Source organism: Bufo gargarizans, chromosome 5 (assembly GCF_014858855.1).
Source record: "Bufo gargarizans isolate SCDJY-AF-19 chromosome 5, ASM1485885v1, whole genome shotgun sequence".
NCBI lineage: Eukaryota > Metazoa > Chordata > Amphibia > Anura > Bufonidae > Bufo > Bufo gargarizans.
In genome coordinates this window covers 114,806,560-114,824,438 of record NC_058084.1, presented here as the reverse complement: position 1 = coordinate 114,824,438, position 17,879 = coordinate 114,806,560, and the positions used below count along the sequence as shown (strand labels likewise).

Genomic DNA, 17,879 nt, shown 5'->3' with positions numbered 1-17,879 from the left:
CTTGGGTCATTGTTTTTTAACGTTTCATACAAATTTATACATTTATTGTGTATCCATATTTTTGAAAGCAAGCATAAAAGCTTAGTCCATTTGCCCTGACTGCAGGCAATATTTCAAGTTCTTATAGTAACAAGCTAATTAGAGTTGATCATAATAAAACTCCAAATGCTGCAATGTAGGCATTTTATATAAATTGCATACAACTCCATTTACTTGTGCTTCTTTTGAAATTGCATCAAAGAACTTTACATGTTATGCTTAATTCTGACTTTTATGTGTCTCAAATAATACCCACGTCTTTGAAAATAATAACTTCAAATGCAAATATTTGTTTAGATACCTTTTTTAAGGTATTCACCATGCTTTTTTTTTATTACCCTTTTTATAAGTCATTACCTGTGATTTTAATTTGGAGCAGGCAGATGTATGATAAATACTATGATGAAAGAGTGGCAGATGGTTGGGAAACTTTGAGAAAATTGCTAGAACAATTAATTGCTTCAATTGCAATACTAGATGAATGTCTAGATAAACATTGCCATATGTTACTATACATGATAATATGTACATCTTAACATAGATATAAGAATTTTGTATTAATGTCCTTACTTTTGCAGTCCATAATTTATAATGTTTTAATGTCACTGTACATCAGTGATGAATATTCTTGAAAATGCTAAGTAGTAGTAGTAGTAGTAGTAGTAGTAGTAGTAGTAGTAGTAGTAGTAGTAGTAGTAGTAAAGTTTTAGAGATTTGTCCCCTGAAACTGTACATCAAAATACATGATGAATTATGGTGCAAACACATCATTTGTAGTATTTTTTTAATGCACAGTGGTAGCACAATAAAAGAGGCATATGGCTTCACACAAATAGTTTTATGAACAAACTTGCAATAACCATTAAGTAAGTGACCAACTAATGTTTGATACAATTTTCCAGTTTTTTTTATTTATTATTTTTTCAATTTTTTGCTTTGTTATATTATTTGCAGCATTTTTTACTCATTTATGTTTAAATTGATGCAAACTGATTACATTAGATTTAAACATGAATCACATGTAGAAGCTAAACATAAAATCAATGAGTACCCGCGCTACCTCGTTCAATAGAACAATGAAAATGTAGTATTGTGGCACTGAATAACACTCCTGTGAGTGTGTCGCTACTGGTCTACAAGAGGGATAAATTGCCTAAACCCTGAATAAATGTATTAATAAAACCAAAGAAGTAAATAGACGGCGCTGACTAGACAGTGTCAAATAGTGGGTCTCGTAGTTATTGCCACATCAAGTGAAGCGATGCCCCAACTACGTGCACACCACTGTTTGCCGAATCCTCATCCTGTACCAGTCCAAACTAATAAACCCAGTAGACAGTCAACTTGCGTGTAGATGCTGCAAGAGAAAATAACTTGCCTGTAATGGACTGGTATGTGAGATCCTCGCTGTAGTTCTCAGTAATGCTAATGAAGAGTTGCTGCAATGTTCATATATTCAGGTTTCCTCTACAAGCGCGCGCGGTCCCGGACAGTGACGCGTGCAAGCGAGGGAAGCTCTAGCTGGTATTTGACGACAGAGGTAGTTCCGTGTGACGTCACACTAAGGATGGATGCCTTCTCGAACCAAAAAACCTCAAACGCGTTTCGAAATTAGCGAATTTCTTCCTCAGGGATCCTGTCTACTGGGTTTATTAGTTTGGACTGGTACAGGACGAGGATTCGGCAAACAGTGGTGTGCATATAGTTGGGGGCATCACTTCACTTGATGTGGCAATAACTACGAGACCCACTATCTGACACTGTCTAGTCAGCGCGGTCTATTTACTACTTTGGTTTTATGAATCACATGTAGATCCATAACCATTTTATTGTACAAACATTTAATACCACACTACTCACTGTTATATAGTTTTAATGTAATATGCATTAATTGAATACATTTTATGTTTTAGTTTTAACAGGAGGTCCATTGCCGCGTAGTCATGAATATGAGTTACATGAAGTAAAATTTCATTGGGGCAGAGAAAACCAGCGTGGTTCAGAGCATACAGTCAATTTCAAAGCTTTCCCAATGGAAGTAAGCATAAATTAAACAAAATTGTTCCTATTATTATTTTACAACTACAATTATGTATAAAAATATTATTCGGCAATACCATGTGATGTAACAGTAGCATAACACATTAGGTAAAGTTGCTGTTATCCTGCATTCGTTGACCCAGATAAAAGTAAATAAAACCAGCAATTAGGAAGAAATTTAAGGACCCATCTTAGAAATTTTATATACAGTCAGGTCCATAAATATTGGGACATCGACACAATTCTAACGATTTTGGTTCTATACACCACCACAATGGATTTGAAATAAAACAAACAAGATGTGCTTTGACTGCAGACTGTCAGCTTTAATTTGAGGGTATTTACATCCAAATCAGGTGAACGGTGTAGGAATTACAACAGTTTGCATATGTGCCTCCCACTTGTTAAGGGACCAAAAGTAATGGGACAGAATAATAATCATAAATCAAACTTTCACTTTTTAATACTTGGTTGCAAATCCTTTGTAGTCAATTACAGCCTGAAGTCTGGAACGCATAGACATCACCAGACGCTGGGTTTCATCCCTGATGATGCTCTGCCAGGCCTCTATTGCAACTGTCTTCAGTTCCTGCTTGTTCTTGGGCCATTTTCCCTTTAGATTTGTCTTCAGCAAGTGAAATGCATGCTCAATCGGATTCAGTTCAGGTGATTGACTTGGCCATTGCATAACATTCCACTTCTTTCCCTTAAAAAACTATTTGGTTGCTTTTGCAGTATGCTTTGGGTCATTGTCCACTTGCACAATGGAGCGCCGTCCAATGAGTTCTGAAGCATTTGGCGGAATATGAGCAGATAATATTGCCCGAAACACTTCAGAATTCATCCTGCTGATTTTGTCAGCAGTCACATCATCAATAAATACAAGAGAACCAGTTCCATTGGCAGCCATACATGCCCACGCTATGACACTACCACCACGCTTCACTGATGAGGTGGTATGCTTAGGATCATGAACAGTTCCTTTCCGTCTCCTTCCCATCACTCTGGTACAAGTTGATCTTGGTCTCATCTGTCCATAGAATGTTGTTCCAGAACTGTGAAGGCTTTTTTAGATGTCGTTTGGCAAACTCTAATCTGGCCTTCCTGTTTTAGAGGCTCACCAATGGTTTACATCTTGTGGTGAACCCTCTGTATTCACTCTGGTGAAGTCTTCTCTTGATTGTTGACTTTGACACACATACACCTACCTCCTGGAGAGTGTTCTTGATCTGGCCAACTGTTGTGAAGGGTGTTTTCTTCACCAGGGAAAGAATTCTTCGGTCATCCACCACAGTTGTTTTTCCGTGGTCTTCTGGGTCTTTTGACAGCAACAGATTCCAAATGCAAATGGCACACTTGAAATAAACTCTGGACCTTTTATCTGCTCATTGTAATTAGGATAATGAGGGAATAACACACACCTGGCCATGCAACAGCTGAGAATCCAATTGTCCCATTCATTTTGTTCCCGTAACAAATGGGAGGCACATATGCAAACTGTAATTCCTACACCGTTCACCTGATTTGGATGTAAATACCCTCAAATTAAAGCTGACAGTCTGTAGTTAAAGCACATCTTGTTCGTTTCATTTCAAATCCAAATGCGGTCACCAGGAGCAGGCCGTTCCGAGAACAGCCGCCGGGGGCCTTCATCGGGCTGTTCTCGGAACTGCCTGCTCCCGGTGACCGCATTTGTTTCAGACCGGCTTGCGGCGCAGGCACAGGTAAGGACTTACCTGTGCATCGCTGGACTTGTGATTTAAAATGGCAGCCCGCATGTGTTCGCGGGCGAACTGGCCATCACTGTTTAGAATTGTGTAGATGTCTCAATATTTATGGACCTGACTGTATATCTTTTAAGAGAGTAATCCAGAACTATCTTGAATTTTTCAACAAATTAACACATCATAACATTATCTTCTGGCATCTTCCATAGTCTTATTGCAGTTACAGTACAAATCCCTAGCTATGTTGTTGTAGATGCAGTGAATGCCCAAAAGGTTATTAGACAGATCTCAATATTGTCCATTGGTAATATCTATAATTTGTATAGAGGCAAAATTAGGTTTGGTCAAGTGCAGCTATGCCTCTATAATTCATTCACGATTTATTTGCCTTAAAGGGGTTTTCTAGAAGGAAAAATCTGATGACTTATCCACAGGATAGGTTATCCCTATCTGATTGGTGTGGGTCAGACACCCAGCATTGCCACCAATCAGCTGTTTGAAGAGGTTGCACTGTTCCATTAAGTGCTGCAGCCTCCTCACAGTATACCAAGCACAGCACCATAAATTGTATATTGGCTGTGCTTGGCATTGCAGCCTAGGCACTTTCATATGAACGGAACCGAGCTGTGCTTAGGCCATATGACCGGTGAACTGAAAGATTCCACTGTACTTACCAGTGTGCCGCAGCTTCTTCAAACAGCTGATTGATGGGGGTGTTGGGAGTCAGATACCACTTATCAGGTTTTGATGACCACCCCTTTAACAGCAGTGCCTTGCACTGGCTGTTAAGATTAACTTACTGTACACCAACATCTTCAAGTATCTAAAATAACTGTAATGAAACTGTCAAAGTACTGGTAACCTGTTCAGCAACATGCATATCCGTTTTTCAGACTTGACACTAGCCACTCTGTTTAGCAAGAACTAGGGCTGTGATGGCTAACCTCCGACACTACTGCTGTGGTAAAATTATGGCTCCCAAGGTGTACACTTCTTTGGCTGTTCTCAGAACTCCATAGAAATAAATGGATCTTGCTGGGAGTCGTAGTTTTACCACAGTTGGCGTGCCGGAGGTTAGCCATCACTAAACTAGGGTATAGAGTTTTTAGCCTGATAAACCCCAATTACTAAATAGGGCCCTTCTTGCAATGGAATAGCCATACAAAAAGGGGCGATTCCACTTAAGAACCTAAACAAGTTCACCCTGAGTGGTCCCAAACAAGTATACTCACAGAGTGCACAAAAAGTGTAATTAATAATAAGTAGACCTGAGCAAAAGGGCGGCGATATTTAAGTAGAGCACAGAGCTAATTGATTCTCTCAAGCCAAGCCCCTTCTGCCTCTCTGCTTTATCTCAGGAGGTAGGACAGGTGAGCACGTCACAGTTCTTAGTCTACTCTCTCTTGCCTTTACCTAACTTCCGGAGCAGAAATAGGTCAAGCTATTACTATTGCTTCCAGTTTTTTTTTTTTTTGGTGGTTTTACTATGGAACATGCAATTAATATAATGTGCTTCAAACTTTTCTGTGGCATTTCAGAATTAGAACATCCTATAATTCCGATACTATTTGTGATTCTTTTGAGCAGCATAAATATTAGGCAGCCCATTCAGCTCAGGACACCAGAGTACACAGAGGAAATACCACAAGCTGCATGCCTATAATCCTGGATTATATGGCAGCTACCGTATCTAGCCTACTGTCTCCTTCAGGTGAGCTTTGTAGATGAAAGGTCAATTGACCAAACATGTCATAATGCTTCCTCCAGAGTCAATTGCACTGTGTTTTAATGGCGTTGACATGATATGTTTGATAACATACCCCTTCATCTACAGCCATCTTCTTGATGTAAGCACCTTCTGAATAGGATAGTAGGCTGGCCTCGGTGAGAGGGTATCTTCAATAATCTAGAAAATGGGTGTTTGTGAGCTGTCAAGAGTTTAGAGATGAGGGCTACAGATCCTGCCATCAGAGCAGTTTTCTGACAGGACTGCATAAACTGAAAGCCCGTAAGTATGCAAATACACAGAAACTGAAGCTCTACAGGAAAAATGGTTGAAACTTTTTTTAATAAACACCAATTTGAAAAAAATTCCCCCAAATGTGTGCGTAGCCTTTAACCCTCACACTGATCATCCAGAATAGGCTTGAGTGAATTGGGTTTAGATTACTGTATCCTAATCCAATTCGTTTGCAAACTTTGTTTACAATATCTTCCTCCGTAGTGCGCTAAAATGTATGGTCTCCGCTGAGGCCTGGCAAATATGGCTGCAAATAATGTGAGTCTTACTTTGTCTTGGGTCTATGATGTTGCACTTCGTTTACACACACAAATTACAGTTCCAAAATCTGAAGCTGAACTCAGCTTTGTTAATGAGATTCTGGAACTGTAATTTTAAATCATTTATATGTGCATAACCTACCGTATTTTTCGCCCCATAAGATGCACCCCCCCAAAAAAGTGGGGGGAATCGTCGGCTGCGATGTATCAGCGGGGAGGGAGGAGGGGCTGGAGGCAGGCAACTCGCGGCGGGGCCCGGTGCAGTCACTGTACTCTAATACACCGGGCCCCGCACACACCAGTATTCATATGTAAACTGTAGGCAATCGATATGTAAACTGTAGGCACTCCATATGTAAACTGCAAGATGGCGCAATTCACATAGTACTCATTATGAAACAACCGTACTAGCAGGCAGGCTGGCCAGTCACTCACTTCCTCACACGCATTCTCCTCCCACTTTATTAATGAAGCAGTCGGAGCAAGTGCATGAGGAAGTGAGTGGCCAGCCAGCCTGCCTGCTAGTATGGGCGTTTCGTAGCGAGGAATACGTGTATTGCGCTACCTTGCATTTTACATATGGATTGCCTACAGTTTACATATACTGGTGTGTGAAGGCCCGGTGTAATAGAGTACAGTGACTCTAGGCCCTGCCGAGATTTCAACACCAGTTGCTAGCCTCCACCCCCTGTATTAGGGTCACTATTTACTGTACACAGGGACACTGTTATGGGGGATATCTGTGGGTGACACATATATAGCATAAGATGCTATATACGGTATGTGTCATCCACAGATGCCCCCCCATAACAGTGCCATCCACAGATTCCCCCCCATAACAGTGCGTTATCCACAGATCCCATTAGTTCAAAACCCACCAAAAGCACACCTTTTGGTTCAAAATATTTTTTTCTTATTTTCCTCCTCAAAAACTTAGGTGCGTCTTATGGGCAGGTGCGTCTTATAGTGCGAAAAATACGCTAAGTGTAATGTCATAGACGCAAGCTAAATTTTCTAGGCCTCAGCAGAGGCCATGCATTTTGGCCCACTATAGTGGAGATATTGTAAACAAAGTTTGCAAAGAATCAGGTTTGGATACAGCAATCCAAACCCAATTCGTTCAAGCCTAAGGCCTCTTTCACACAACCGTTTTTTTTCCCGTTTTTAATAGGCCGTTTTTTCTGTTCTGTATACGGTCCGTAAACTGAACCATTCATTTAAATAGTTCTGCAAAGAAAACGGCATATACTCTGTATGCATTCCGTTTCCGTATTTCCATTTTTCCATTCTGTTGAAAGATAGAACATGTCCTATTATTGCCCGCAAATCACGTTCCGTGGCTCCATTTAAGTCAATGGGTCCGCAAAAAAATGGAACACATACGGAAATGCATCCGTATGTCTTCTGTATCCGTTCCATTTTTGCGGAACCATCTATTGAAAATGTTATGCTCAGCACAATTTTTTTCTATGTAATTACTGTATATGCCTTACGGAAAAACGGAACAGAACTGGAAACGCAACACAAACAGAACAACGGATCCATGAAAACGGACCGTAAAACACTGAAAAAGCCATATGGTTGCACTAATCCTGAATAGTGTTCGTGCAAGATGAAAGATGTATATAATTGTAGCTTAAACTCCTGAACTAATTTCTAATAGCTATATCTTTCCATATAATCTCACTTAGCACTGTGATCTTGGTCTTATTTAACCCCTTCAGGACCCTGCCATTTTTCACCTTAAGGACAAGGCCATTTTTTTCAAATCTAACATAACTTGCTAACACTTTTACTTATCCAAGCCATTCTGAGATTTTTCTCGTCACCTAATGTACTTCTTGACACTGGTAAATTTGAGTCAAAATATTTCATTTTTATTTATAAAAAAAATACCAAAATTACCCAAAATTTGGAAAAATTTAATTTCTCTGCTTTTAAAACAGATAATGATACCTCCTAAAACAGTTATTACTTTACATTTCCCATATGTCTACTTCATGTTTGGATCATTTTGTACATTGCATTTTCTTTTTTGGGGACGTTAGAAGTTTAGAAGCAAATCTTTAAATTTTTCAGACAATTTCCAAAACCCACTTTTTAAAGACCAGTTCAGGTCTGAAGTCACTTTGTGGGGCTTACCACCCATAAATGGCCTCATTTTAAAAACCAGTGATGGGTGAACCTAGTCTGGTGGTTCCAAAGAAACTAAATGGATCCAACCGGACGTGATTAAAAAAACAAAAAACACTATAGGAGGCGCAACTCCGAAGAGTATGGAGGAGATGGGTATGGTGGGTAGTGCCCTCTTAAACTGGAGGATGGTAATGCAACAGAATATTATCCTATAAGGAGATTTGTGTTTCTGAGGGTTAGCGTACTCATTTCACAGGGGGGTTAGTCACAGGATAAAGCTCAAGACACCCGTGACTAACTGCCCCCCTGGCCAGAATCGCATGTCAGATGGTATCAATTGATGGCAGCCAACGACAAGGCTTCTGATCAATGCAGTTTATTGCAATAAAATAAGCCAACGCGTTTCGGAGGTCTTACAATCCTCCGTCAGGGGTCTTTTAACAGAGGTCCCCAGTACTTCAAGAGGAGATGTTCCTTCTCATTTAAAAAACTGCACCCTTCAAAGTTTTCTAAAACTAGTTTTACAAACTTTAACCCTTTTGGTGTTCCACAAGAATTAAAGGAAAATGTAGATGAAATTTCAGAATTTCACTTTTTTGGGCAGATTTTCCATTTTAATAAAAAAAAATTCCGCTAACAAAGCAAGGGTTAACAGCCAAACAAAACTCAATATTGCCCTGATTCTGTAATTTACAGAAACACCCCATATGTGGTCGTAAACTGCTGTACAGGCACATGGCAGGGCTCAGAAAGAAAAGGAGCGCTATGTGGTTTTTGGAGGGCACATTTCACTGGGATAATTTTAAGTGGCCATGTCACATTTGAAGACCCCCTGATGCACCCCTAGAGTAGAAACTCCAAAAAAGTTACCCCATTTTGGAAAATACACCCCTCAAGGTATTCAAAACTGATTTTACAACTTTGGTAACCCTTTAGGTGTTGTCTCGATGGGGACAACACCTAAAAGCGCCTGAACCACTGAGAAATGGACGAGGAGAAACGCGAACATCAGTGACGGTTCACACCAACTGCAACCAACTGTCACGATGGGGAGTAGGGGAAACCCCCCAACGTGTGGTGTCAAAGGGTAAAAGGGGATCAGCCTGGCCAAAAAGGAGTAATAAGGGAGCAGGTCACCTCCTACAACATCCCTAATCCTCTCCCTGACTCCTCACCGTATGAGCGGACCCCGATGGTAGGACAACTCATACTCAGGATACCTAGAGACCCTAAGTCGCCCTGGTAATCCCTCACCAAGGAGCAGGGAAGAGATGACCTGTTCATCCCAGTAATGGAGGAACAGGAGTCTCTATCTGAGGCCAGGCTGCAAGGAGAGGGGAACACATACAGCATAAGGAGATGGCAAGTAAGCGAAACCAATAACACACTTACCTGCCACAGACACACTGACTGGAACCCGTGCACTAGTGCTGCTGTCCACACCAACATTAAAGGACACAGCACACACCACAAACCACACAGGAATCCAGGACACCCATAGAAAAAAACAAAAAAAAAACATTTTGGAAACTATGGGATAAGGTGGCAGTTTTGTTGGTACTATTTTAGGGTACATATGATTTTTGGTTGCTCTATATTACACTTTTTGTGAGGCAAGGAAACAAAAAATAGTTGTTTTGGCACCGTTTTTATTTTTTGTTAATTACAATGTTGATCTGACAGGTTGGATCATGTTGTATTTTTATAGAGCAGGTTGTTACAGATGCAAAAATACCAAATATGACTACTTTTTTGGTTGTTTGTTTTGGTTTTTCAGTTTTACAGTGTCTCCATATTCTGAAAGCCGTAGTTGTTGTTGTTTTGTTTTTTTTGGAGACTGTCTTAGGGGCTAATTTTTTTCAGTATGAGATGTCGGTTTGATTGGTACTAATTTAGGGTGCATATAACTTTTTGATCGCTTGGTATTACACTTTTTGTGATTTAAGGTGACAAAAAAATTGCATTTGACACTTTTTTATTTTTTTACGGTGCTCAACTGACAGGTTAGATCATGTGATATTTTTATATAGCAGGTTCTTACAGACCCGACGATACCTAATATGGTGTTGCACTTTCAGTGATGTAAGGTGACCAAAAAAATTGTTTTTTTAGCACAGTTTTTATTTTATTTTTTTGACCGTGTTCACCTGAGTGTTTAGGTCATGTGATACTTTTATAGAGCTGGTCGTTACGGATGTGGCGATAACAAATATGTCCTATTTTTTATTTATTTTTTTCCACACAATTTTAGGTTTCATTTTTTTTGTTCCACTCTGGGACTTACTTCTGATCCCCATTACAATGCATTACAGTTAGATATGAGTGCATTTTTCAAAAAATTTATATGCCGGTTCGCCAATATTTTGGGGGAAAATTTGCTTTGATCAGAATAAATTTATGGTGAATTGCATTAAAAAAGTCTGTTTTCTGGCTGCAGAGAGCCTTTCTAGTGGTGTAGAACACTGTGCCTTGCTGTAACACGCATAGAGAGTTTGCTTTGGTAGTGAAATAATACTGAGACTCCATATGACATGACATGCAGATGAATGGCGTTGCACTGCATACTTCACTTATTTGGGCAGTAACTGGGCCAAAATTGACTAAATAACTGAAGTATCAACTCTGCCTTACAGGTCGATGTTAGCGTCAAGAAGTGCACTCCTTTTTACACAGTCATCAGCTGATTCCACATCACGTAGAGCCTCCCTGACAGAGTGAAGAGGGTGTCAGCAGTAAGTTTGTGTTGACGTCACTGATGAATTTGCTTTTCCTCTGATCTGTCAGAACAATAACCCACAAAAAACTGATCCCGTCGATGTAGCATACGCCTTCACTCGGTCAGCATTTGCTCAATAATCCATCAGTATTGCTAATGCCAAAAAAAACGGGAGTGGATCTAAAACAGAGATGACACCTGAATGGAATACAGATGTAGCAGGTGTAACACACACACTCTTAACTCAAATTTCTTAACTCCTCAATTTATCTTGAAGCCAATTCTAATGGAACCATACAGTCCTTATAGCTGTTGCACAGACAGAATCCGTTGTGCATCAAATTTTTCCTTCCTTCTGACAGATCAGAAGAAAGGTCAAATAAATTATGTCAGCCAGGCGAAAGACAAAATAGTGGCCCAGTCATGAAGTGGGGAGGGTGGGAACATCGTGAGAAGTCCACAGAGTGGACCTATGACATATTGATGAGGTGGAAGCAGCATGAGGAGACCACAGAGTGGCCCAATGACGGAGTGTGGAGGTGGCAGCAGCAGGATACCTCAGAGTGGCAAGGTGACATAATGTGGATATGGTAGTAGCAGCAGGAGACCACAGAGTGGCAAGGTGACATAGTGTAGAGATAGCAGCAGCAGCAGCAGCAGCAGCAGCATCATCATCAGACCACAGAGTGGCAAGGTGACAAATTGCGGATATGGTAGCAGCAACAGGATACTACAGAGTGGCAAGGTGACATAGTGTGGAGATGGCAGCAGCATCAGACCACAGAGTGGCAAGGTGACATAATGTGGATAAGGCAGCATCATTAGCAGCAGGAGGATACCACAGAGTGGCAAAGTGACATACTGTAGTGTAGAAATGGCAGCACCAGCAACATCATCAGACCACAGAGTGGCAAGGTGACATAATGTGGATATGGCAGCAGCAAGGTGACATAATGTGGATATGGCAGCAGCAGCAGGAGAATACCACAGTGTGGCAAGGTGGCATAGGGTAGAAATGGCAGCAGCAGCATCATCATCAGACCACAGAGTGGCAAGGTGACATAATGTGGAGATGGCAGCAGCAGGAGGATACCACACAGTGGCAAGGTGACATAGTGTGGAGATGGCAGTGGCAGCATCTGGAGATCAGAGTGGCAAGGTGACATAGTTTGGAGATGGCAGCAGCATCATCAGACCACAAAGTGACCCAGTGACAGAGTTGGGCAGTGGGTGGCAATACCAGTACCCGCTGACTAAAGTGGCAGAAAGAAGGAGCACTTGGCATCAGATGTGTGGCATCAGGCGGGTGGCAGCATCAGGGTAGTAGCTGAGGCAGGTAAACAGAAGAAACTGGTCTATTTTTATCAAAGTGTTAGTATGGCACCATGGATGATCTAGTCTTATGCATCAGGAATTGGTGGTTTGAAATCCTGGCTGATCCACGCCTGATTTAATCTTGACAAAGGTCAGTCTCTCCACATTTTGGGTGGACAGGCGAGTTCTCCTTTGGGTAACTATGGCCACTGCCGCACTAAACATCCGCTCTTAGGCCACACTGGCCGGGCAGGACAGCTTTTCCAGGGCAAACTCTGCTAGGTGCGGCCACAAATCCAGTTTGGCTACCCAGTAGTCCAGCGGATCTTCAATGTGGGGGGCAGGGTGCTGTCCAAGTATGCCACCACCTGCTGGTTCAGGTCTTGCTCCAGGCCTTCCTACTGCCACTGGTGAGTAGTTTCTTCACTAGGCGGGTGAAAAAAGCTACTCATCAGCAACTGTAGACTCAGGCTTCTGCTGATGGAGCTGGTACTGCTCCTGCCACCCCCACCCCTCCCCAGCAGCTATGGCAGTGGAACATGAGTGCAGAGGGCCCCCCCCCCCCCCAGTCAGACCTGCCAGAGGTTGGACGATGGCACAGGTAGGCAGCGGCCAACTGACTATATAGGATGTCTATGTAGTAGTTCAGTTTGTCCTCCCTCTCAGTGGGTATAAAAAAGGCCCCCATTCTGGACCAGTAGTGAGGGTCCAACAAGATGGAGAGCCAGAATTCTTCCCTCTGCTAAATGGTGACAATTCGGCTGTCACTACGCAAGCAAGTGAGCATGCATCAGGCCATTTGTGCAAGTGACTCGGGGGGACTCCCTGCCTCCATCTCCACTGCATACTGCCACGGTGTGTCTGGGTCCTCTGTTTAATCTTTCTCATCGCCCTGTAGCTCCTCTAGCTGCTCCTGCTCCTCCTGTCCTGTCAGCTGAATAGAAAAACCACCCATTTGTCTACACATTGCCTGTGCTCCAATGTCCTCCTCCCCCTCCTCCTCCTCTTCGAGTTTAGCCCCCACAGGGCTCATGTGGCAGTGAGATCTAGGCACCACGTCTCCTGTCCCCTGACCAGCCATTGTTGCCAACATTTTTTCCAGGACATGAAGCAGTGGAATGACATCGTTAAGCCCGTAGTCCTGGTGACTGACAAATAACATGGCCTTGTCAAAGGGCCTGAGCAAATGACAGGTGTCATGCATGAGCTGCACCTGGCTGACATCGAAGTTACACAGGGGAGTACTACTATCCGCTTGCATCATCAAGAATTCCTTGGCCTTTCTCTATTCTTATAGTCGGTCCAACATATGGAGGGTGGAAACATCGCATATCAGCCTATGTTGGGGGATGCCATTCTGCCGCTGCAGCTCAAGGAGGGTGTGCATTGCGGTATACAAGTGGCTGAAGTGCATGCAAAGTTTCCTGACCATTTTTAGGACGTCTTGCAGATGGGTGGAAGACTTCAGGAACCACTTGACAACCTTATTGAACACGTGTGCCAGGTAGGGCGCATGGCTCAGCCTTCCTTGACGCAGCGCCGACATTATGTTCTTCCGGTTGTCGGTCACCATGGTTCTGATTTTCATTTGTCGCAGAGAAAGCCCGGATTCGATTTCTTGATAAATCACACGGCGTAGTTCCTCCCCTGTATGACTCCATTTGGCCAGGGAAATTAGGTGCAGAACAGCGTGACACCGCCGTGCCCTGCGCATGTGGTATGCTGTAGGCGGATATTGACGCAACCAAGGGCGTGACTACGTGGAGACGGAAATGGCGTCACCTGGCCAAGTTGCCTGTGTGACTGTGCAGGAACCACATTTACCCAATGGTCCGTAAAGGACATGTATTGTCCCTGACCGTATTTAAAGCTCCACATGTCGGCACTGCCGTGCACTTTGGCAGACACAGACAGGGTCAAGGACTGGCCCACCTTCTGTTCTTCATGTTTGTGCAGGGCTGGTACTGCCATTTTCGCGAAAGAATGACTGCTTGGGACTCTCCACCTCGGCTCGGCACAAGCCATCAGTTCTCTGAAAGGTGCAGAGTCCACCACTTGGAAAGGGAGAGCCTGAAGCACCAGCAACTTGGACAGGAGCACGTTCAGCTTCTGCGCCGTTGGATGCGTGCTTGCATACTGTTGTCACTTGGCAATTGCTTCGGTGATCGATTGCTGACGGAATGACTGACGAGGAGTAGGAGCCGGAGCATCTGGACCAGCAGAAGATAGGAATGACAGACAGCTCCCTTTGGCTGAGGTGATGGAGCCTAGACTGGCTGAAACCGGGTGCGTGCCACTGGGTGATGCAGCAGTTGCTGCGGCAGGCTGGACCACCACATTGGCGCCACGGTTCTCCCAGGCCACTTTATGGTGACGCTGTATATGTTGACGCAGGGCCGTGATGCCAACATTGGAACCCTGGCCACGCTTCACCTTCTGCCCACATATTCTACATATGGCCATGTTGACCTCCTATGGCGGCTTCATAAAAAACTGCCACACCCCTGAGTACCTGATTTCCCCCCCCCCCCCCCCTCCCAACACTACTCTCTGGCTGACTGCTACCGCCGCTGCTTCTGTGAACCTGTGCACCACTTCTTTCCGTGCAAGTAGGCTGCTGCAAAGCGGGTGATCTATCCGTGCCCGTTTGGCTCCTGACCTCCCACTGCTGCCACCCTGCTGACTGCTTGCCATGCTAGCGACTTGCTGGCTTAGCCGCTGCCTGACAAGCAAGCTGCCACCCTCTTCTCCTGATGATGACAAAGCCCCTTCTTCACCTGGCTCCCAAGTGCAATCGGCTTCATCATTAAGTAGTGTCTGCACATCACTGATGTTCTCCTCGGCGGTCTCTTGGTCAGGAACCTGACCGCTCGCAACACAAGCTCCTTCGCCACCCTCCTCATTACTACTTACCCGCCTAGCGGAGGAAGCAGTGGATGTCTCCTCCAGATCTTAGCTTAGGCATTCTGGCTGCCTTCCGTGAGAGCCTGTGAGATCAACCACCTGGATCTCACAGGCAGGAAGCTGTATTACAGTATTTTGTACTGAAATATGCCACTAAACTGAGAATATGATTTTCTGGTTGGACTGAAATACACCACTTTAAGCTTGCACCAGAAAAAAAATTTGAGTGAAGTGCCTATATATTTTTAGTACTGAAATATGCCCTTATACGCTTTCACCAGAAATAACTGCAGAAGTGAACTGAGAATATATTTTTCTTGTTGGACCGAAAAGGCCACTGTATACTTTCACCAGAATTAACTGCAGAAATGCACTGAGAATATATTTTCTTGTTGTACGGAAATACGCCCCTATACGCTTTCACCAGAAATAACTGCAAAGTTAAATGCGTATATATTTTTCTTGTAGTACTGATATAAGATACTAAGATATAAGCCACTAAAGGCTTTTCAACATACTACTTGCAGCCCAATAATAGCTGGAATGACAGTGCTGTCTAATGGCTATTTGGATTCCCAAATAATCATTCCCTGCACTTGTAAATCACTTTCCTATCAATGTCCCTAGCGCCTTCTGATGTCTCTCCCTGCACTAAGATGCTGTGAAATGATTCCTCCCTATCCGTTCCCTGCATGTAGAAGTAGTTTTTTCAGCCTTTTTTTTTTTTTTCCACAATCAGATTTTTCCAATTGCTGTTCCTAGTGCCTTCACACATCTGTTACTGCACTGCTGCCGTATTTATAGGGCTGTGACATCACAGGGCTGGCTGGCTGCTGATTGGCTGCATGCAGGCATGTCAATCTGAGTGATCCCGCATTCCCAGAGTTCCTTGCCCCATGTCCTCAGTCCTCACACGTGTAACTGCCATTTTAGGAAAAATGTGATTCGTTACCACGAAGCCCAAGGAAATTCGAGTTCATTGCAAATCAATTTTTTTCTGAAATTCTAAACAAATTCCACTTCATAAGCTTCGATTCGCTCATCTCTAATTGCAATACTTCTGTATTGTAATGAATTTGCTGTAAGTGTATTACACACTGTAATACAGCTTCCTGCCTGTAAGATTCAGGGGGCTGGATCTCACAGGCTCTCACGGAAGGCAGCCACAATGCCTAAGGAAGGCATAGGGCTGCCTTCCCAGCCATCGGGTCCCTGTCACAGCAGAACGAGGACCTGATGGCCACCCTGGACCCGGCAGGATACGGTACGTGCCACGGTCAGCGCTGACCGCGACAGTGCAAGGGTTAATGCACCGGCATCGGTGTTTTCACCGATGCCGGCCTATACAGGAGGGGTCTGGCTATCAGTGACTGCCAGACCCCGGCCGCTGATCAGTTGGGCACAGCACCTGCACCTGCCCGATCAGCCTGCCGTATGGCGCGGGTCCTTAAGGGATTAAAATCTTAGATAGACAGTTTGCTTGCTCACATCTGTATGTGCTATAAAGTCTGAGCTATAAAGAGTTAAATATATATTGAAAATGCAATTCTCTCTTCCTGTGTCTGATATGTAATATACATTACAATATTATATTACAGTGTTTAGCAACACCATCTTTTTGACAAGCGTAACATTTATACACAATGCCTGCAAAACAAATAGTGGAATGAAAATCTTGGCATAGGTGAGAGAATATTTGTGTTTTAACTGGCAAAAGATGAATCAAGAAGTCAATTTAGATAAAGAGTTTACTGTCAAGTGCCAGGATGCAGTACTAATTTCACAGTGTGTAGGATGCATTAACCCTTAGGATACCAGCGCCGTACATTTACGGCACAGAAATGCGGGACAGAAATCCCAGTGCAGTACGGGTACGGCGCGCTGATCAGGTGGGTGCAGGTGCTGTCACTGATGAAAATACTGGTGCCGGCGGCATTAATCCTTGCACTGCCGCAGTCAGCGCTGACCGCGGCACGTGCGGTATCCTCATGGGTGCCGGGGTCCCCGCGCTGATGTGTTGGGTACCCCATGGCAGGGAAGGCAGCCTGATGACTTCCTTAGGCATCGTGGCTGTCTTCCGGGAGAGCCTGTGAGATCCAGTAAGCGTATTACAGTGGTAATACACTTATAGCCAATGCATTACAATACAGAAGTATGGTCATGCATTGTAAAGTTATATATTATTTTTTAAATAGTTAAAAAAAGAAAAGTCGACGTATAAAGTATCGCAGTGTCCATATAGACCGGTTCTATAAAAATATCAAATGACCTAACCCCTCAGGTGAACACCGTAAAAAAAACTTTAAAAAAAAGTGCTTAAAAAAACATTTTTTTTGTCACCTTTCATCACTAAAAACACCAAGTGATCAAAAAGGCATAGGACCCCCCAAATAGTACCAATCTAACCATCACCTCACCCCACAAAAAATTATTCCCTACCTAAGACAATAACCCCAAAAATATTAAAAAACTATGGCTCTCAGAATATGGAGACACTAAAACATGATATTTTTTTTTTGTTTGTTTCAAAAATTTTATCTTTGTGTGAAACTTACATTAAAAAAAGTATACATATTAGGTATTGCCATGTCTGTAACAACCTGCTCTATAAAAACATCACATGACCTAACTCCTCAGGTGAACACCGGAAAATAAAATAAAAAAAACTGTGTAAAAAAAAAAAAAAAAAAAATAATGTACACAAAAAGTGTAATGGCAAGCGA

General features: G+C 43.1%; 1 protein-coding gene across 1 annotated transcript in view; it reads left to right on the top strand.

Annotated features, from left to right (window-relative positions):
* CA8 (carbonic anhydrase 8) overlaps window positions 1–17,879 on the top strand; it is a 195,852-nt gene that overhangs the window by 55,155 nt on the left and 122,818 nt on the right. Inside the window, exon 3 of the mRNA XM_044293978.1 lies at window positions 1,953–2,077. Coding sequence (XP_044149913.1) covers window positions 1,953–2,077 — 125 coding nt within the window. The remainder of the gene's footprint in view (window positions 1–1,952; window positions 2,078–17,879) is intronic.